This window comes from Balaenoptera physalus (genome assembly GCF_965194825.1).
Source record: "Balaenoptera physalus genome assembly, chromosome: 2".
Lineage (NCBI taxonomy): Eukaryota > Metazoa > Chordata > Mammalia > Artiodactyla > Balaenopteridae > Balaenoptera > Balaenoptera physalus.
Genome location: NC_138883.1, coordinates 166,177,651 through 166,200,205, shown reverse-complemented (window position 1 = coordinate 166,200,205; position 22,555 = coordinate 166,177,651). Strand labels below are relative to the sequence as shown.

The window sequence follows — 22,555 nt, the reverse complement described above, 5'->3', positions numbered from 1 at the left end:
TAAATAAACCCAAAAGTTTAAAAAAAAAAAAAAAAATGACTGTGAGCTGCGTGGGAAAAAATCAAGTAAAAAGGACAGACTAAAAGGTAAAACAAGACCCTGGAAGAAGTGGGAAAAGACTATATCATGAGAACAGGCAGTTAATTCCACTTGAAAACTACCTCCTCTCCTTCCGAAAACTCCACTGAATTACATTAAAAGGGCAAAATCACAAATCACAAAAGGGAAACAAACATAAAGGAAGACAACAGTTCTAAAACTTTGGAAGCTAGGAAGGAAAAGAGTAGCAAATGACTTAGCGCATGAGAAAAGGCTGCTGCAGTAAGGCAAGTCCAAAAAGCAACGCGTCCCGGGCCACAAGGTGCCCCAGCTGAGGGACCTCAGGCGCCACATCATAGCGGTGGTGCATGCCCCTGAGAGGGACGGGTTCAAGTAGGGCTCAAAACAGGACGAGGGATAAAATAAAACCTGAAAGATAATCAACACCCCCCCAATCCCTTCTCCACACACTACCAGGTAACTCTCTCTCCCACAGCCGAGAAAACCGCACAAAGGGTAAACAAAAGGAAATTTGGACCTGGAGACACCAGACACATCTGAGCAAAGGCGTACTGAAATATCTAGTTCTAGATCATGAAATTCCAGCAACCAATGGCTCAAAGAATACTGGTAACCAGGTTTGTGAATCCCAAACAGATGACTGGAGGATTTTTCTCTGAATAAACTAACCAGTTGGTGGCATCCCAATAAAAGAACCCAGCTAGACACCTACAGTGAAGCCAATCTGCCAACAATTTCTGCCACACACACAGAACTTCCAGTCACCTCATTAGGAGCTTGTCTTAAATTCAAATGGACGGCTACCAGTCACTAGATTTGTAAGCAAAGTCCCTAACAAGACAGGCCAAAACAAATGGTACAAAGGAACTCTGAGGAAAAGAGTCCCAGGAGCAGAAGAAAACTTCAGAACACTGAAACAAAACAAAAACAACCATCTGGTTAACATCCTCACAGAATTAAGAGAAAATATTGCACAAAAGCAGAGAATAAAAAATAAACATTCAGAAAGCATAAAAGAGCCTCTGGAAATTAAAAGTATAATAGAATTTAGAAATTTAAGTGAAAGAATGGAAAATAAAGTAAGAAACTGCCTCAGAAAATAAAACAGAAATAGATTAACTTAAATGCAAGATCAGTTCAAAAAGGTCCAACATCCAAATAAAGAAAAATACAGAAAAAGCAAACAATGATAACAGAACTGAGGAACTGTCAAAAATAATTCCAAAAAATTCTCCCTTAACTAAACTCATGTTCCGTAACATGATTTACCAAATTGAAAGGGCCACTGTGTGCCCAGTACGAGTGAGGGACAGCATACTAACTACCATGAGAAATAGCAGGTAAACTGGCTACAGAAAACACACTAAATCCAGAAAGAACAATCACATACAAAGGATTAGAAATCAGAACTTCATTGGTCTTCTCAAAAGATACACTGACAGCTAAAAAGTAATGGAGAAATATCTTCAAAATTTTGAAGGAAACTTATTTCCAACCAAGAAAGAATTCTATATTCAGGCAAACTATCCATCAAGTAAGATGGTAAAACTTTTTTCCTTTTTGGAATTTTAGAATGTATAGAAGATTGAACTTATAGACTACCTGATTCATTAAAGTGGAAAATTACATGAAGAAATGACTAGAAAGTATGCAAAGATTTAGCCTTAAATAAAGAACACAAGGAAAATGAAAATACAAGACAATTATTAATCCCAGGAAAAAAGAAAAAAAAATTAAGAAAGAAAACAATCTTAGTATGCTTTTGGCCCAGAAATAAACAAAATATTTAAATAGTCATAATAACATAAAATTTTCTGTTTAACACTCTTGACTTAACCAAAATTTGTGATATACTGAAAGACAACACCTAAAACTGATATGTCAACAATAGCTGCTTCAGGCTTCCCTGGTGGCACAGTGATTAAGAATCCACCTGCCAATGCAGGGGACACGGGTTCAAGCCCTGGTCCGGGAAGATCCCACATGCCACAGAGCAACTAAGCCCATGCACCACAACTACTGAGCCTGTGTGCTGCAACTACTGAAGCCCACATGCCTAGAGCCTGTGCTCCGCAACAAGACACCGCAATGAGAAGCCACATCACAACAAAAAGTAGCCCCTGCTCGCCACAACTAGAGAAAGCCCACGCACAGCAATGAAGACCCAGTGCCACCAAAAATAAATAAATAAAAATAAATAAATAAATTTATTTTTTTAAAAAAGAATAGCTGCTTCTACATTCCTTGTCAAGAGTCATGCAGCAAGGTACTGTTTTACTGTGTGTGCAAAAGAATCTTTTGGTACTACTGACTGTGCATTTTTCACTTTGATAAACATAATTAAATCTAAACAAAAAATGGAATAAATAGGTACAATGGGCAATGTATCAATGTACCCAGTGTTTTCATTTCTCTTACTAGTTATGTAGGCAGGTTAGAAAAGGATACAAGCAAGTATTAAATGCCTACTTCACGTCAGCTGTTATGCTAAGTTTTTCTCACAGTAAAAGAAAGGAATTCAAGAAGTGAGACAATGGAAATTGGCTACTTGCTATTTTATGTATGGTGGTAAGCACTAAATCTGTTAACTTTTTAAAATCACCTCTTTCAAAGCTATAGGAACTCAGGATGCTACACTTAATTTAAAAGCAAAGAGTAGACATGAATCATCAGTAAGTGAAAAAAACGTTAGCAAATGTTAAACTTTGAAGGCATTCTATTTAAAGTATATAGGCTGGGACTTCCCTGGCAGTCCAGTGGTTAAGACTTCGCCTTACAATGCAAGGGGGTGCAAGTTCGATCCCTGGTCAGGGAGATAAGATCCCACATGCCTCACGACCAAAAAACCAAAACATAAAACTGAAGCAATACTGTAACAAATTCAATAAAGACTTTAAAAGTGGTCCACATTAAAAACAAAACTTTAAATAAATAAATAAAGCATACAGGCTAAAAAGCTCGTACAGGAATAAAACAAAAAAGTTATATATAATTTTTTTTTTTAATTTTTGGCTGTATGGGGTCTTCGTTGCTGCACGCAGGTTTTTCTCTGATTGCGGCAAGCGGGGGCTACTCTTCACTGCGGTATGCAGGCTTCTCATTGCAGTGGCTTCTCTTGTTGCAGAGCACGGGCTCTAGGCACACGGGCTTCAGTAGTTGTGGCACACGGGCTCAGTATTTGTGGCTTGCAGGCTCTAGAGCACAGGCTCAGTAGTTGTGGTACACAGGCTTAGCTGCTCCTTGGCATGTGGGATCTTCCAGGGCCAGGGCTCAAACCCGTGTCCCTACATTATCCACTGTGCCACCAGGGAAGCCCCTACAATACCTTTTTCAAACTGCCACTGAAGACACCCCATCCTGGCTTCTTGTACTCATAAGTCAGAGGTATATAAGATAAATAAATTTGAAAAAAATTTTTTAATTGCGTAGATAAAGGTAAATCTTCTTGTGGTACAAATAGAAAAGAAATTAAAAGCTAAAAGAATCAACATTAGTTCAAGCTGAGAAAGTTAATGAAGATACCTGATCTAATATATACCTTAGAGGCTGGGGTTGACTATGACACCAGCACAGACCCTAGATGTGCTGTGTAAGGACAGGAAATGGTAAGGGCCAATCCTACCGAAGGGGAATCTATCTCAAAAAAACATGGACTGGACCACTAAAACTAGAGAAAATTCATTTAAGAGGATAACTCAGCTGGGAGGAGAACCACTTTCAACCTTACCCTTCCTTCTTTCTGCCTGGAACATCTCTCTGCAGTCACAATGACTGCCATGCTGTGACCATAGAACAATGCTGAAAATGAAAACTATCTGCTAAGGTTGGTATAGTAGAAAAACAGAGAAAGTCTGATCCCTAAAGATTTCACAGAGGGACTTCCCTGGTGGTCCAGTGGTTAGGACTCCGCGCTTCCACTACAGGGGGAACGGGTTCAATCCCTGGTCAGGGAACTAAGATCCCGCATGCCACGTGGTGCAGACTAAATAAATAAAGATCTCACAGAGCTGTCATAAAAGCTTTAAATGCATTTCTCAACTCCTTTCAAATAAGAAATTGGTAAATTTGTAAATTGCTGATCTGTAGAAGCCACTGTAATCTGGTCTTTGTTACTAGCAGCCAAAAGCAATTCTTTTTTTTTTTTTTTTTTTTTTTTTTTTAAATTTATTTTTACTTATTTATTTTTGGCTGCACTGGGTCTTCGCCGCTGTGTGTGGGCTTTCTCTAGTTGTGGAGAGCGGGGGTTGCTCAGCAGTTGTGGAGCAGGGGCTTAGCTGCTCCGCAGCATGTGGGATCCTCCCGGGGCCAGGGCTCAAACCCGTGTCCCCCGCATTGGCAGGCAGACTCCCAACCACTGCGCCACCAGGGAAGTCCCGCAATTCTTAACAGATACAGAGCAAATGCAAAAACTTCCCTCAGTGACACCTCCACAAACCCAGGTTAGAGGACCAGGAATCCCAAGAAAAAAAACAACTCTTAAAGATTAGCTCACAGTCAAAAATTACAAAGTATGTGAAGACATCTACCACCACAGTTAAAAAACAAAACAAATGAAAGAATTGCAGAATCTCTGAGAAATTTTAAAGTAAGTATGTTTTGGGGACTTCCCTGGTGGCGCAGTGGTTAAGAATCCACCTGCCAATGCAGGGGACACAGGTTCAAGTCCTGGTCCGGGAAGATCCCACATGCCGCGGAGCAACTAAGCCCAGACGCCACAACTACTGAGCCTGCGCTCTGGAGCCCACAAGCCACAACTACTGAGCCCATGTGCTGCAACTACTGAAGCCCGTATGCCTAGAGCCCGTGCTCTGCCAACAAGAGAAGCCACTGCAATGAGAAGCACGTGCACCACAGCAAAGAGCAGCCCCCACTTGCCTAGAGAAAGCCCACGCACAGCAACGAAGACCCAACGCAGCCATAAATTAATTAATTAATTAATTAATTAATTTTTATAAAAAGTATGTTTTTGCCACAACTAAGAAGCCCGCATGCCGCAACGAAGATCCCACATGCCACAACTAAGACTTGGCGCAGCCAAAATAAATAAATAATAAATATTTCTTTCTTAATAGAGTTTTTTTTTTTTTTTAAGTGAAAAGTTTATTCAGGCAGAAACCCACTCCATAGACAATGCGTGGGCTGTCTCGGAAGGCAAGAGGCCAAAATAAGTTATGTTTTAAATATTCAAATAAGTAAATAAATATACTCCTGAAGACTATAATAGGGACTTCCCTGGTGGCACAGTGGTTAAAGATACACCTGTCAATGCAGGGGACATGCATTCAATCCCTGGTCTGGGAAGATCCCACATGCCACGGAGCAACTAAGCCTGTGCACCATAACTACTGAGACTGCACTCTAGAGGCCGTGAGCCACAACTACTGAAGCCCGCGCGCCTAGAACCCACGCTCCACAACAAGAAGCCACCACAATGAGAAGCCCGTGCATCGCAACTAAGAGTAGCCCCCACTCGCCGCAACTACAGAAAGCCCACGTGCAACAACAAAGACCCAAAGCAACCAAAAATAAATAACTAAATAAAATTGATTCTTTAAAAAAAAATAAGGTGGAATTAAAATATAAACAACAATAAAACTGATTTTGCAAGGTAAAGAGAGTGAACACAAGGTGTCCTACGGTCCTTGGTTTTGTTCAAAAGGAGTACAAAGATTAATCTTAGGGCTTCCCTGGTGGCGCAGCGGTTAAGAATCTGCCTGCCAATGCAGGGGACACAGGTTCGAGCCCTGGCCCAGGAAGATCTCACACGCCCCGGAGCAACTAAGCCCGTGCGCCACAACTACTGAGACTGCGCTCTAGAGCCCGCGAGCCACAACTACTGACCCCGCATGCCACAACTACTGAAGCCCGCGTGCCTAGAGCCTGTGTTCTGCACGCAACAAGAGAAGCCACTGCAATGAGAAGCCCGCGCAACGCCACGAAGAGTAGCCCCCGCTCACCACAACTACAGAAAGCCCCGCACATAGCAACAAAGACCCAATGCAGCCAAAATAAATTAATTAATTTTTTAAAAAAAAAGAAAAGATTAATCTTAGACTCACAGAAAAAATATAAAGCATGTACATTAAAATATTAAGGGCAATCACTAGAAGAAAAGAAATGGAACATATAACCTCCAAATCAGACCAGATTTTTTAAAAAAAGAATAAAGAACAATCACTCCAACTGAAGAAAAAAAAAGAGGAAAAAATATAAGCATGGTAAATATATAACACAAAATAAAAATTTAAGAAGTAAGCCCAAATGTATTAGTCATTACTATAAATGTAAACAAATAATCTGTAATGCATGTTAATACAGATTCTTAGACTATATTTTTTTTAAAAACCAAGCTTCACTATATTTACAAGGATGTTCACTGCAGCACTATTTGTGATTATTAAAAATTGGAAACCTAAATGACAATCAATAAAGGAATTAAATAAATTACAGTACATTCTGTGACACAATACTAAAAAGCAGATAAAAAGAACGAACTAGATCAATATATATCAGTGTAGTGATGTCACAAGTAGCTATGTCACAAATCACAGAACACATATATAGAATTTACCATTCCTGTAAAATAATACACTACTTGGTGGTGTGTATGGATATATGCGTGTAGTAACAAGGATTAAAACATGGATGGTAATACATATATACAATGGACTATTAGTCTTAAAAACAAGGAAATTCTGCCATCTGTGACAACATAGATGGACCCTGAAGGCGTTATGCTAAATGAAACAAGTCAGACAGAGAAAACAAACACTATATGATCCCACTCATATATGGAACCTAAAAAAAACCAAACTCAGAAACAGAGAACAGATTGGTGGTTGCCAGAGGCAGTGGGTAGTGGGTTGGGGGAAATGGGTGAACGTGGTCAAAAGGCACAAACTTCCAGTTATAAAATAAGTGAGCTCTGGGGGTGTAATGTACAGCATGGTGACTGTAGTTAACAACACTGTATTGTGTATTTGAAAGCTGCTAAGAATAAATCTTAAAAGTTCTCATCAAAAGAAAAAACAATCTGCAACTAGGTGAGGTGATGGATGTTAACTAAACCCTCTGTGGTGCTCATTTTGCAATATATACATATATCAAATCATTATGTTGTACACCTTAAACGTTCTGGTGTTACATATCAATTATAGCTCAATAAAACTGGCAAGAAAAAAATATAGAGAAACTGGCCCCACAGACATTAACAGGGTAATGGCTGACCCAGACTGGGGAGGATACAAATAGTACTTCAACTTAATTTTTTAATTTATTGTTCTTTTTAAGCAGAAGGGAAGATTTGAAGCAAATATGAAGAATGGACATTTGTTCATTCTGCGTAGGGAACACACAGATAGTCATTTTATGTTTTATACTGCTCAGAACTACTTGTGATAATCAAATGCATATTAATATAATTTTAATTTGTAGAATTAAATCTAAATATATACTTAGTGTGATTGTTTTTCATATGGTTTTACAGATTTATAGTAATTTGCATTATGTATGCTCAATAAGAAAAAAATTTAAAAATAAAATAGTGCATCCCTAGATCAATCCCTAAAGCCCTGGTTTTGAGTTCATCCAGTGGTTCCTCCCTAACAATGTAAAAAGCCAGGAAGAACTGCAATAAAAAGAGGCAGAGCAATAGAAGAAAATTACAGCTCACCTCCTGGAGGAAAGGAATCATCTTTCATTTAGAGCAAGAAGAGCAAGACCTAAACAATGCAAATTCTTAATGGGCTTTTGGCCATTTTATTTTTTACACAATCCACTGTCAACACATTTTCCAAGTAGAATAATTAAATATCTAAAATATCCTCTCTCTGTATCTCATTAAAATTGTATAAGTAGGTAAAATTTCTAATAAATCTCTTCAGCCTGTGGTAGTTACGAACAGATACACAGTAAACACAAAAACAGTCATCAGAACTTCCCTGGTGGCACAGTGGTTAAGAATCCACCTGCCAATGCAGGGGACATGGGTTTGATCTCTGATCCAGGAAGATCCCACATGCCGTGGAGCAACTAAGCCCGGGTGCCACAACTACTGAAGCCTGCGCGCCTAGAGCCTGTGCTCCGTAACAAGAGAAGCCACTGAAATGAGACGCCCACGTGACGCAACAAAGAGTAGCCCCCGCTCGCCGCAACTAGAGAAAGCCCACACACAGCAATGAAGACCCAACGCAGCCAAAAATAAATAAAATAAATAAATTTACTTTTAAAAAATGTTAATTAAAAAAAAAAAAAAGAACACATACACATTAAATACAAAAACAGTCATCAGAACTTCCCTGGTGGCACAGTGGTTAAGAATCCACCTGCCAATGCAGGGGACATGGGTTTGATCCCTGACCCAGGAAGATCCCACATGCCACGGAACAACTAAGCCCATGCACCACAACTACTGAGTCTGCACTCTAGAGCCAGCAAGCCACAACTACGGAGCCCACGCACCACAACTACTGAAGCCTGCGCGCCTAGAACCCAGGCTCCGCAACAAGAGAAGCCACCGCAGGAAGAAGCCTGCGCATCGCAACAAAGAGTAGCCCCTCTTGCCACAACTAGAGAAAACCCACACACAGCAACAAAGGCCCAATGCAGCGAAAAATAAATAAATAAATTTATTAAAGGAAAAAAAAACAGTCATCAATGAGTGTTTTAACCTCTAACCACGGGACTTCCCTGGTGGTGCAGTGGTTAAGAAGCCACCTGCCGATGCGGAGGACACGGGTTCGAGCCCTGGTCCAGGAAGATCCCACATGCCGCAGAGCAACTAAGCCCGTGTGCCACAACTACTGAGCCTGTGCTCTAGAGCCCGCAAGCCGCAACTACTGCAGCCCGCGTGCCTAGAGCCCGTGCTCCGCAACAAGAGAAGCCACCACAATGAGAAACCTTTGCACAACGAACAGTAGCCCCCACTCGCTGCAACTAGAGAAAGCCTGCACACAGCAACACAGACCCAACGCAGCCAAAAATAAATTAATTAATTAATTTTTTTTTTAAATTCTTATTCACTTGAGGTGAATAAAGCAATTCGAGTGTTTTTTCTGAACAATGAATGCCTAACAAAGAGCTTCCCTTAAAAACCAACCAAACTTTCCCTCAATTCCCCATCTATTTTTATTTCCCTCTTTCCTTATTTTCAACATTCAATCTAACCCTACAATCCTTACTCTTTTCGATGCCCTATCATGAGGGTTCTGCCCAAACCAGAGAACTACAACTGCTGTCTCAAGTACTTGTCTTAGTCCTTCAGCATCCTTGGCAGCAATGTCACTATCAAAAACTCTTTCTCAAAAAAAAAAAATTGTGGACTTCCCTGGTGGCGCAGCAGCTAAAAATCCACCTGCCAATGCAGGGGACACGGGTTCGAGCCCTGGTCCAGGAAGATCCCACGTGCCGCGGAGCGACTAAGCCCGTGTGCCACAACTACTGAGCCTGCGCTCTACAGCCTGCGCGCCACAACTACTGAAGCCCGTGCGCCTAGAGCCCGTGCTCCACAACAAGAAAAGCCACCGGAATGAGAAGACGGTGCTCCACAACAAAGAGTAGCCCCTGCTCGCCATAACTAGAGAAAGCCCGCGCGCAGCAACGAAGACCCAACGCGGTCAAAAATAAATTAATTAAAAAAACAAATTAAAAATAAAATGGGTATAGAATGTTAATATTTAAAAAAAACAAAAAAACAAAAACTGTCTTTGTTGCTACTGGACCCTGCAGGTTCTCCTTTCCTGACAGTTCATTATCCATCCTTGGAAACTCGTTCTTACTCTCCCAAATGTGAACATTCACCATAGTTCTGTCTTCACTCTTCTTTTCTCTAACAAAAAATGTCACTTGTTTCCCAATCTTCCTTCTACGCAGCTCCAAGTCTAACTTGTCTTCATTACTTTAACCCTATATGTCCAATGAAAAATCCTAGCGGCATCAAAACCAACATGCCCAAAACAGAACTTTCCTTACTCTTCAAATTTGCTCTCCTTCCTTTGTTACTGTTAATGGTATCACCATTCCAGAGTGCTCAACCTTGACATCTCAGAATCATCTCTGATTATTCACTTTCCTTCACCCCACATCCATTTCTGTCATTTCCTCCTTCAAAATGCTCCCTCTCTTCCTTTCTACTCCCTCCCTTTCTACTCTCACATTTTTATAGTAACAGCATCCTGAGACTTTCAGTTTCTAACCTCCCCTTTCAAAGCCATTCTATATACAACCAAACTTCTTGTCTAAAAATACTGCTTTATTGTTCTGGATTTTTACTCCTCAGTATCTGTCAAGGTACCACCAGTTCATAATTCCCCCTCTTCTGAAAAGTGAGCTATCCCAAACCCACAGAGATCTCCCTGTGTCTGAGCAACTCAACCCTATTGTCTAGCCATGGCTAGCTAACTGGTCCAGAACTAGACAAGCCAAGACAGTTTTTTTTCCCCCAAAAGGAACATGAGATTCGCACTGCAATTTAGCCTCTTGAGACAAGAGACAGAAAATATTAAGAGCTGAAGTGTATGGCCATCTTTCACCACAGGAGGCAATATACAACACCTTGGTTGAGAGCTTCATCACAGCCCAGACTCCAACTAGATATGTATTTCTCTTAGAACTACGCTATCTTTATCTATGAAATGAAAGTAACAGAATATCTACCTCATATATTTGATAGGTAAAGAAAATAATTGGTACAGAACATTCAGCACAGTATCTGACAAATGGTTAACAATCAAAAAAGTTAACTATTGATTTTTGGAGTAAGTAGCAGAGAAAATCTGCAGAAAGGAAAAGAATGAAGCAGACACACAGAGAAAAGCAGAAATAATATTAAAACTAATTCCATTCCCGTTCTAATTCATGGGTACATTTTCAGGTTAGATTTCTTGGCTACTATATCCTTATAACAAAATGCCCTTTCTTTGCTTATTTAAGCTTGGAATGAGTTTTTGTTTTTTACAAACAACGCTACCTTGTATAATTGTACACTACAGGAATTTAGAAGACGCTGTGCCTCTTCTTTCATTAACGACCCCCACCATCCTACCAAATAAAGCTAAAATAAAATGGGTCCTCCAATATACCTTTATATACCTTTTAAGATAAATACCTTATTCACCTGAATATCCTGACCATGACTTCAGAGAGGAAAAAGAAATAGAAACAGGCAACAAGTGGCATTTGAGGCAAATAACACTGCCATTTTACCACTCCCCATTCACCTCTTTATCCTCCCTCTCTTGATGCCCACTTTCCTATTTTCTAATCTTTCTCTGGCCATGAATCTACTGTGACATCCCCTGGAAGAGCCTCACCTTACTGTCAGTGTTTACTAACAAATTAAAGCATAACTTCCTTTGCTTGGTGACCCATCAACCCCAAACCATAACATGCTACAAAGAGGAAAAAAGACAGAGTAAACCTATACATACTTTAAGTCCTAAAATTTTCATGATTAATTTCATCCTCCACTTGCCAGTTCCCGTTTCTGTAATGCTAGAATAGCTGAAACTCTGGTACAGTGCATTCCCACACACAAAGAAAACACATCAACAGAATATTGCTCTGAGTTTCACAATCCTATAGAAGCTACTCAGCCATTATTTCTGATCAAAAATTGCCCAAACAAAAATAAAAGCTTCTGTTCTTACTATCCATGTAGGTAGAGAAGTTGAACTATTTGTTTTCTACCTTCTGTCACATTCTCTAGTCAACAACAAAAGGAAGAAACTATCACACTGCAAATGCTAATACTTTCATGTGATTAATGAAGATTAAATCTTTTTTTCCCTCATATTTCTAGAACTTCAACTGGAAAAATGATTTTGGCCACAAAGAATAAACATTCCTCCCTCATTCTTACAGAAGGCTTACAGAAGTGTTCAGAAAGAAGGTTAGCCAGCCAAGTCAAAAAAAAGGAAGATTTTTATGTTGCTTTGCCAAAGGGACTGAATGTCTGAAAATACTGAGCAAAGTTAAACTGTACATGTATAGGTATAGTAAAAAGAAATGTGAATCATTAAACACTTTAACTCAGTAAACAGAACCTAGCAAAATTATCCCAATATAACTTACTTATGTCCTACTGCCATTATATTCCAACTATGATTAGCCAATTTAACCCCCAAACCAGTAGGCAGGGCTAAGAAAACCCAAATACAACTTTATATTTTACCTGTTCTAAGCATCCATCAGTATATACTTATGTGATTCAATTTGTTTTTCAGATCTTTTAAAACCAGTTTAAAACTGTAAGTCAATACTTGGCCCAAATTCAATATTTGAACAAAAGACTGAAAACCCTTCAAACTGAAACATGAGTGTGTAGCATCCTCAACTACTCACTGAAGTATTTTAATGTTTTTGATAAACAGTCCTTACCACTCTGGCTGCTCTCTCCTGAGATTCACATTTCCTGCAAAACCATGGTCCAGTGGGTACTTGAACAATGCCATAGCAAGCTGTTGGGAAATAAATGTTTTAAAGTAAGTTAAGATTTGAATTATGGAAAATCAAATACCCTTTCAAAGCCCTATTAAAGTAATTACCTCTGAAACTATTCACATAAACCACCTGCTTTGTAAAGAACTAAAACATGCTATATTTATGTTTATAACTTATCACCTAGCTAAAATTGACATTTTAACTAAATATTAGAAAAATAATCTTTTTCAATTAAAAAGTATAAATATCACAAAATTTTTTCTTTTATAACAGAAAAATATTAGGTAAAATTTAACACTTTTCTTTACATGGAATAACTCTAATTAATTAATTCATTCCTATACCCTGAAGTTTAAATAGCAAACATTTTAGATACATGAAAGTGAAAATTATTTCCGAATCACCTTTCAAAACAAACAAGACATAAGAGGAAAGAAAATGAAATGTAATGTTAAAAATAAAATGCTTCTATTTAAATAAAGTGTCCAGAATAGACATTTGTCTGTCTATAAAGACAGAAGGTACATTAGTGGTTGTCTAGGACTGGGGGAGTTAGGAAGAAATGGGGAATAACTGTTAACAGGTCCAAGCTTTCTTATCAGGGTGATGAAAATGTTCTAAAATTGACTGTAGTAACACATCCAAAACTGGAATACTAAAAACCAGTGAATTGTACACTTTAAGTGGGTTAATTGTATGGTATGTGAGTTACATCTCAATAAACCCGTCAGAAAAAAAAAGGAAACTACACGTTCATTTCTAATATATAATGTTAATGTTCCAACAAGTGATCTGTATATCACACATCCAAATCACAGTCTAGTTGCGTACAAAATTGTTTTTATATTAACATTTACCTAACTCAAAATTTAACATTTTCCAAAAACCTAAAAACACTAATATCCAACTGACATCCTCTTGAATGAGCTTGCTCAGAGGTAACTTGAAAATATATCAAATATTGGAAAGCACTTAAAGAATATAAAATCAGCACAAATTTTTAAAACTCCAAAAGCTAAACTTCTAATCCCTTTTAAAATGTATCGGAGTAAAAATATTCTATCAGCCAAGAAATACAGCATCAGAGCCCAAAAACTTATAGTTTAATTCAGAAATACTTCTAGAAAGGAAATTTTAACACTTAAATGAACACTTTCTAAATTGGGAGATGAGACTACTTAGCATCATATCATCCAATTCAAAAGAAATACCTCTACAAGTGCCAATGAACACTATAACGGAAATACACTATACCAGTTCTGAGACCTTACAATCAGTACCTAGTTTGAATACACATGGTTTTCACTCCTTAGAAGAGTAAGGTGTGCAACTCTGCCCTTCTTTAAAAGAACTGGGGATACATGCATGTTCAGGTTCGGTTATTCACTATCTCCTAAGTCCCACTTGCCGGTTCTGAGATTCCGTTCTATAAAGAATACAGTTTAGTCCCTTACGCTCAGGCTTTCTCTCGTTTAGTAGCGCCCGATCCACTACTGAACCTCTGCCTCACTCAACGCCAGATTCAGAAACGGGAAGGGGGGACGGGTTGGTGCACAACAAGGGGAGTACAGGAGCCACCAAAAAAGTGACCTGTTTTTCGGCCCCAAAATTTTCAGCCTCAATTCCTTACCACGTGAAATGGAAAAAGTCAGAACCTTCAAACGGCCAGAAAACTACCTTAACTAGTGTCCTCGGCTTTTCTGTATATCCCCAAAACTCACCTAATGGAAACACCCAGAAATAAACTAAGATGCTCCCCGAGTCACCGGCGGCGCCACCACCTCCTCTTCTGTCCAGTCACTGACGCTGAGGAAGGGGCCCGAGGCGGCCACTCAACAGCCTCATCCACCACCCCGAGCAGCTCAGCCCAGCCGCGCCCGCGGCGGCGCGACTGCGGCGACGGCCTTCCGCCTCTTCTCCGCGGGAAGCTCCAGTCCGCAGGAGCGGCAGCAAGGTCTCGGCCAGAAAGCTTGGGGTGCGGCAGCCGGCGCCCTCCCCCCCGCCCCCAAATCTAAAGCGGCAGGACAGACCCCCGAGCTCCCGATCCGCCCCGGCGCCGCGCGCCGCGCTCCCGAGCCCGACTCCATGGTACAGGAAGTCTCCAGACACTGCGGCAGACGGCGCGGCGGGAGGGGGAGGGAGCTCCCCACTCCCCAACCCGAACCCACAGCCGTGGGGCCACGGCCGAGAGGCGTGCGCCCGGGCCCCGACACCCCCTCGCCGCCGACCCCCGCCTCCGAGAGTCCGCAGACCCGCGGCTCCGGGCGCAGGCGGCGGCCGAATGACACTTGAGTGAGCGCAGCATCACATGACAGTCCAGGCCACACACACTTTCTCCCACATGCGCAGCCCACACCCCTTCCGCCCCGCCGCCGACCCTCCGAGTCAATCCCCGGCCGCGGAACGGGGCGGGGGCGGGGGCGGGGGCTGGGGCGGGGCGGGGGGAGGGGCGGGAGGGGAACTGGCAGTTGCTGCCAAGGTGGGGGAAGCGGTGACGGTTGGGAGAGGCCGGGTTCGGCCCGGCGGGCGGTTGGGTGTTTACCTTGATGCACCGCGACGCTGCAGCCGTGCCCGTCGCAATAAACCAGCGGGTTCTCGGCCCAGCCTCTCTCGTCTGAGCAAACGCAACAGCCTCCAATCATCTCCTTCATACTATGGGAGACCTCGTCCTCCAGTGACACGGGCCGGTCGCTAGAGACCATCTAAGAGGGAGTTGGGGGGGACCATTAAAAAACACAAGCAAGCCAATGAGTGCTTCCCACCGCCCAGTCCCCCGCGCCCCCGCTCCCTTCCCGGCGCCCCGGCCCCCGCCCGCCGCTCGGCCGCTCGCTCACTCGGGCTTTGCCGCTCAGTCACTCACGTTCCGCACAGGAGTCAGGAGCCATGTCCTTGCTGACTCCCCCCACCTCCCCTCCACCGCCTCCTCCGCCTCCTCCTCCTCGTCTTCTTCCCTCCCCACCTCCACCCGGCGGCTAACGCTGGAGCCCAGAGAGGGCACACATAATCAAGTAGGCCTCCGCACAGGCGCACTGGGGGGGCTCCCGCTGGGCCAGGGGCAGCGAGGGAGGGGAAGGGGGTTGCGCTTCCTCCTCCGAGCGTCACTCGGCGTGCGCGCCCGCCCGGCGGCCGGCGTGAGGGAAAAGGCCCGGGAGAGGCGAGGCCTGCGTGCGCGCCGCCGCGTCCGGCCGGCAGCCCGGGCCTGCCTCCCGGCCCCGTCCCCTCCCCCGCGCCCCTCGCAGCCGCCGAGGTGTGCTGGGGGAGCGGGGGCTAGGGGAGCCCGCGGCGCGCCGAGGCCGGAACTAGCCAACTGGAGGGCGCGGGGGCGCGCACGCGGGGGCGGGGACGTTGGGGCTGCCTTCTGCAGCGCCGGCCGCGCGGGCTGCGTGTGCACGTAGCGAAGAGGCCTCGGCGGGAGGGAGGGTGCGAAGGGAGGATTCCGAGGGCCGGGAGGGAGGACGGATTTTGTCTGAGTAGCTGGAGGGGACTCCCTGCGGGCATCTGAGAACCTACCTGCAGGCCTTTTCCTCAAGAACTGGCCCGTGGGTAACAAGGGTTGGGCAAGTCGGCCAACTTCCATGAAGGGTGCAGTGAAGCATGGCTTCCTGCAGTTGGCCGCGCGAATTTCACTGTAGTGCCGAAGCCTTTCCACCCATTAAGTTCACATCCTGGACTCTACCCAAAGTTCACCCAGTGGAAGTGCCACCAAGTCGGCTGCCCGTTTACACACCACACTGGGCCCAGTGACAACTGAAACTGCACCACAGACAGGGTCAAAAGCCTAGGTTGGGTTGTACTCGAAGAGGGAACACCTATGCTACCCGCAACTTGCCGTGTAGGAGTACAAATGGTTGTTAATCAGGAATTAGTAATATAATGTGAGGATCAGGAAATCGCAGTTTGAGGGAACCCAAGTTCTAGTCAGTCACCAAATGATATTTAACACCATGTGACAGTGGAGTCCTTTTAATTGAGGATTTCTCTGATCTGGCTCTGTACTCCAAATTTACTCTTGAAAATTTGTCAATTTTTTACTAAGGCCACTTAAGTGGCAGAAAGATGGGAGCTCACTCACATACAAATAGAAAATGGATCAGGCCTATCTGAATAATTAGCTGGATATTGAGCAGTTTTGAGCTGTGAAATCTTCCACTGTTGGCCTACCCCCTATGTATCCTCTTTAGTCCAATATTGATTTTAGGCCAGAAAAGTGTCTCATTATAAAAGTTTAACATGAAATAGGAATATAGATAGATTGTTTAAATGACAAGCATAGTTACAAGGCGAATTCATGACTTTGATAAATACCTTAAAGGTACAAAATGACTGTTTATCAGGAATTAGCAATATAATGTGGGGATCTGGGAAATGCAGTTACATAAAATGCTAAAAGATGAAGGAACCCAAGTTCTCCTAGTCAGTCACCAAAAGATAATGGTTTAAGTTCTAAAAGCATTCCAAGTGTTCTCATAAAGAAAAAAAAAAAAAAATTTGGTGGCATGGCTGCTTTTTCTATTGCAAATTAATTGCTAGAAATCTATTTAAGAATTATAATAGATATAATACAACGCAAGCATATATTAGCAAATATATTCAAACATTCTAAAAGCGAAGTGAGATGGCTACAGTAATGCAAACCTAGAAGAGTAAGATAGGGGAAAAATGTACACTAAAGAGACCAAAAAATGAGAATTCGCTTTTAGTTATATTAGTGCATTTTAAAAAGGTGGCTACAAGATTACATACTTATAAAATGCAACTTCTTTTGGAGGGTATGGTAATAATAAATTTCCAAACATATAATAATGATGTTCTTAAAATATCATTGATATTTTTAAAACTAAAACCGTGTTCAAACAAATCTATATTGTTTTGTGTATCTCTACTGTATACCTTATCTTTACCCCTTTACAAGGGATACCAGTTCAACATCCAATTCCTGATCAGGTTCAGACTCTTAATGAAGAGTAATTTTTAATTAAAACTAATGTGAAATTTCCCTTGCTAAACACTGCAGTCGAACCTTAATGAAATAAATTATTTGAAAATACATTCATTTTATTTTTAATGCATTGGAGCTTAGTTCTTGTGATGGAATTAATTTATATGTAAAGAAAGATGGGTACTTTACCCTATTCTGTAACACTTAATAGAAGAAATGTAGGTAAATGCTTGCTGTTTCCAAAACAAAACAAAAAAGTTCATCATTTGTAATACATTTTTGAAATTTAGAAAAATAGAGAAAATACACTATTTCTTAAGAACAGGCCTATATATAAATAATAGCATCTGGAGAAGAAATTTTATTAAAGATGTACATATAAATGTTGACAAAATATAAGCCAAATTATTTAAAACTGATATTTAACATATTAAATGTTATGAAAACTGTAAGAAAAAACATAATGAGCTAAATAGGTCATTCTAATTTTAACTCATGTACCAGATATAGAACTTTTTCTTATGCTATATATCAGAAGTATAATATTTAATATATTTCTAAAAAATATTAGGTGATAAGAATAACAGACATTACAAAATAGTTCAGAGATACAGTTAATTATTCATTCAGTAAATATTTATGGAACATTTACTGTGAGCCAGGGAACATTTACTAGATACAGGAAATATAGTAGTGAGCAAGTTATATTTGTCCTTTGTGCGATATATATGTGTATGATTGGCTGAATATGCTAATTCTCATAACTCAGAATGGATAAAACTTACAGTTAAATTGCCAGAATTGTTAAAGTTCGAGCAAGTTTTTCACAACACATGGTAATGTTAAAAAAAAAAAAATTCATGGGATTTATAGAATAACTTCATAGAAAAGTAAAATTTCAATCTTAAAATAATGTTATCCTTTAAATCTGATTCCACATTCTCAAAATATTCTTTGAAAAAGTACACCTAGTACCTGTAGAATAAAACAAAAGCCTGTGGTCCCAGTATACTTCTTCACATAACAACAGCAGCTAACTCAGTACTGGCTCATCTGTTTCTCTGAACTAATCATCTGAGGCAAACCACAAAAAACTCAAGTAAAGTATTTTATGATGTAACCTCTAACCCTACCATAATGGGAAACCATATTTTCTTCCTGTATGGGTAATATATCTTCTTATAATTTTCTTTATTCCTCATCCTGGGCACCAAATTTTTGGATTTGCTTTTCCATAATCATTTACATTAGTAGATACTTATGAACGAAATATTTAAAACCAAATTTGGTTCCTAGGTTAGTATTGCTTATATTTATCTCCTCTTTAAATTGAAGTTTTATTTGCCTTCTGTTATTTGCCTCATGTTATGTTTAGTCTATTATACCCATTGTTGAAGTATATTTCTTTAATGAGGTATAGAAATTGAGGTATATTTCTATAATGTTAAGACTAGACGCACTTTCCTTAACTCAGATTCTTAATTTCCATAAAGTGTTTAAAATTCTGTATTGGCTCTGATACCTAGGTTTTTAAACAAAAAGCAATTATCAGAATTCATTCATCTACTAAACCTCATCAGAAACTATAATTTTCTTTCTAAATAAATTAGTTGGAAAAAGCAATAAGGCAATTCCTTATGATCTGCACAAACTTTAAGATATGCCCTCTTTTAAAGGAATCTCTGAATAAAATTTTGTTTTGCTCATTTGGTATCCAAGGTTTCTTACCTTTTACATGAAAAGTTTATGAGCCATGTATTTATACTAGTATGATTAAAATATTGAGGTATTTCTGATACTAGTTTTGTTATTTATCTCACAGTAAGCGAGTATTGTGTCTTTATAGGTACAAACCCGCGCATGGCACCTATATCATGGAGCATTATCAGAAATTTCATTAAAAGGTATTCATTTCAAATATATTTTCAGTTGATATTCCGTTAATGGCTTTTGGAAAATTCCATTTAATGAAGCATATTAATCTTACTAGGTGATTTTTTTAAACTCACCATACCGCCTAGCAAGTGTCCTGCACGTAGTAGGCCCACAATAAATATTCATTTAATGTACAGTATTGTTGTTTAAAAGCTAATTGCTGTCTGAGCTTTATTCTTCAGAGTAAAGCAAGGCTTTATTTTGTATGTACACCTGAACTAAAATTTCTAAGTAATGATTAGGAAATTTTCAGATAAATTAGCTTTAAAGATTTTCAATAGTTGAAATTAATATAGGTGAAGAGTTTTTATTTACCGGGTAATTTAGAATTGTCTGTATTTAAATAGCCCTCAAATGTTAACCACCTCTCCATGTAAAAGTCATTTTCTTACAAAACAGACTCTAACTTAGAATCAATCATAATTAATATTATTGTTACATACACTAAATTGTTAAAAAGTTTAGTTAGGTAATTCTGAAATTTAAATTTACTATGTAATTTAAATTTTAAAATCTTTTTAAGAATCAAGGCCTAATATTTACTTTAAAGGGTTTAGTTTGGTTAATCCTGTGTTTGGCTTCAGAGCCACTCCTTTTGCTATAAAATTGATATGCATTGGTTATATTTACATTTTTAGGTAAAACACCGTGTAATTACCAACAGAAAAATAATATCTAAAAGATGCCTTTAGATCCTCTAGGCGTTACACAAACCTCAATAACATTTCAGAGCTGGGCTATTTTTTTCCATGATGCAATAATACTTAAAGGTGTCACACTTTAGACTTTTCAGAGTATCATCAATATAATGTAAGGGCAGGAGTGTAAGGTCCATGTTCCCATTTTTTTACTGACACTGAAGATTTGCATTTCTGTTATAATTAAAGTGTGATTAAAGTGACATATTTAAGTGTCTGTTTATAGGATACAATAAGGTTATCCAAGTGAAAAGATTCTGGACATGGAAAAGAGGAAAATCAGTTTTTGAAATGGAAGAGAACCTTGCAAGAAATGAAACATATCTTGGACTGAAAAAAAAGAAGAATCAGAAATTAAACCGAATTGCTAAATACTATGTGGACCAAAGAAGATTACTTTTTAAGATTTAAATGTTTTCCTCTCTGAAAGGGGCCACTGCTTACCAAATCCAGAAACAAGCCCTAGAATATGTTAATTAACTGCATTGTGTCCCAGAAAGAATGAGGTTGACAAATTCATTTTTTTATTCCTTCAATCAATAAACTGTTTGCCTAGTATATCTTAGATTTTTTAAATCTATAACGTGTATATTTACCTCTTGGAATTGTACAGTAACAGTGCCAAATACCACCATGGCCCCATAGGGTGCATCTTATGAAGCTTAACATTCCTGGCGAATTAAACACACAAGCCTCCGATCACTTTTTGTCAGTCTTTACTGTGGCGCGTAAGAGCCAAACTGTAGGTAATTTTTATATGGTGGCAATTTACCCCAATTTAAAAAGCAATGATCTTTGATGCAAGCAGAAGTGGAAAATATAATGACAGAAAACTAAAGAAAGGTATTACAAAGACTGACCTGGAACGCTTCTTGTCCCTCTCCATCCCCACCCCCATTCATGCCCTGTTTTCCGCCCATTTGTTGTTTTTCTCACAAGTATATCATGACTTGCAACATATTTTTTTAAATTTAAATAAAACCCCCAAATGCCTGAAACACTAAAAGATGTAAAAAGATTCACCTTCTGCAATCAACTACATAGCAGATAAACTTATAAAGCTATTCTAAACATCCAAAGACTTATAAATAAAAAATGTAAATTGAATCCAAGTAGTTGGGGAGGGGGACCATGGGAGGATGAGTGTGGAAGGAATGAACAGATTGAGAGTATCTAATTTCAACACCAATTTTTTTTCCGTTCAAACCTTTTCATAGTTACACCTCAAATGATTTCTTATATAAGAATTTCTCCCTATATTTCGAAATTACTGAATGATTTCCGTAAGGAAATGCAAGTTTAGGAAGATCCGCAAAATGAAAGTGTTAAAATGCAAACCACTTCTATAGCATTTCAAATGCAAAATCACAACCACCACTACCTTTAACTGACTCTTAAGGGTTCTTTTCAAACAGATGCTGTTTATGAACATCATCTGTTAACTTCTTTCTGGTAATTCAAAACTCTTGTCAAATGATGTTTTCAAGATGACGTGTAAATATAATATTCCATTAGAGATCAATTCTAATTGGTTTTTAAAAATCCACCTTGGGAAACCAGTGCTGTATAATACACAGACTAGTAATGAGCATTTTAGAAGGAATTTCCGCAAAGTCTATTATCAATCTAAGTCGAAATTACTGTCTTGCCCTAGTAAGGTTTGGGCAAAAGGACTGAAATTATTTCTTCATGAGTTTTCACGCACGATGACTTTGGTCTTGTCTTCAAGATTCGCGAGCACTTGTTGGAAATCTTCATTTTTTAAAACTGTGATGCTTGCCAGAAATATTTTTTCCACATGCCTCACAAAGGAAAACAGGCAGAGTTTCGTAGATTGCTTACAATTATTTCTTTCTAAAACGTGGTATAAAAGCTAATGACACGTTTTTCCCTTTTGAATTTCACTCTTATTTTGAAAATGCATTTCACGTTAAGAAACCAAGCCTGTTTTCGTTAGGGGTAGCTCAACCCAGCCTTTTAAAATTAGACTCCTTGTATACAACAAAGAGCTGAATAATAACAAATAGAGACAGCGAAACGTGCTTTTCCGAACTCCTTTGAATCCCGACATTCATTTTCGAATCCATACATTTAAAGAGACTTAAAATAAGATATGATGGGCTCTAACTTTCCAGATCCAGAAAAAAAAATCGCCCACATTTGTCTCTATCTACTTATCACTTTGCAAACATATCTATGCTGCTTTCCCTCTTCTTTTCGTGTGTGAGTCGCAGCCTTGCCCAGCTTCCTCCAATTTAGCGGCACGTTGTAAAGCCTTCTTCCTACGCGGTCTGGAGTTGGGAACCCCTCGCGGGCCGACACTGATCATAAAACTTGCCGCGCCGACCCGACCCGGCCCAAGCGTTGCAGTTCGGGGAGGTGGGGGTGGGGGCCGAGTCGGGCCGGGGGACCCCTCCCTCGGGAAGGACGCACCCGGCGAACTGCCGCACGAGGGCCGAACAATGGGGGCGTCCGGGCGAGCGGG

At 40.1% G+C, this 22,555-nt stretch overlaps 1 protein-coding gene and 1 long non-coding RNA gene across 12 annotated transcripts in view; one reads left to right on the top strand and one right to left on the bottom strand.

The window, feature by feature from the left end:
* MLLT10 (MLLT10 histone lysine methyltransferase DOT1L cofactor) overlaps window positions 1-15,477 on the bottom strand; it is a 252,303-nt gene extending 236,826 nt beyond the window's left edge. For 6 of the 11 annotated variants that reach the window (XR_014260524.1, XM_082449642.1, XM_082449647.1 and 3 more), the window contains exons 1-3: window positions 15,333-15,428; window positions 15,041-15,200; window positions 12,436-12,515 (exon numbers count right to left, since the gene is read on the bottom strand). Coding sequence is in view for 7 of the 11 variants with exons in the window: in XM_082449642.1 (XP_082305768.1) it covers window positions 12,436-12,515; window positions 15,041-15,200 (240 nt within the window). In the remaining 4 variants the exon portion in view is untranslated. Of the gene's footprint in view, window positions 1-12,435; window positions 12,516-14,219; window positions 14,305-15,040; window positions 15,201-15,332 lie in introns of those variants that run through there. The other 5 variants (XM_082449651.1, XM_082449644.1, XR_014260523.1 and 2 more) reach the window with 4 other exon arrangements.
* LOC309655063 overlaps window positions 4,442-22,555 on the top strand; it is a 107,023-nt gene continuing 88,909 nt past the window's right edge. Inside the window, exon 1 of the long non-coding RNA XR_014260595.1 lies at window positions 4,442-9,614. This is a non-coding gene — a long non-coding RNA (uncharacterized lncRNA). The remainder of the gene's footprint in view (window positions 9,615-22,555) is intronic.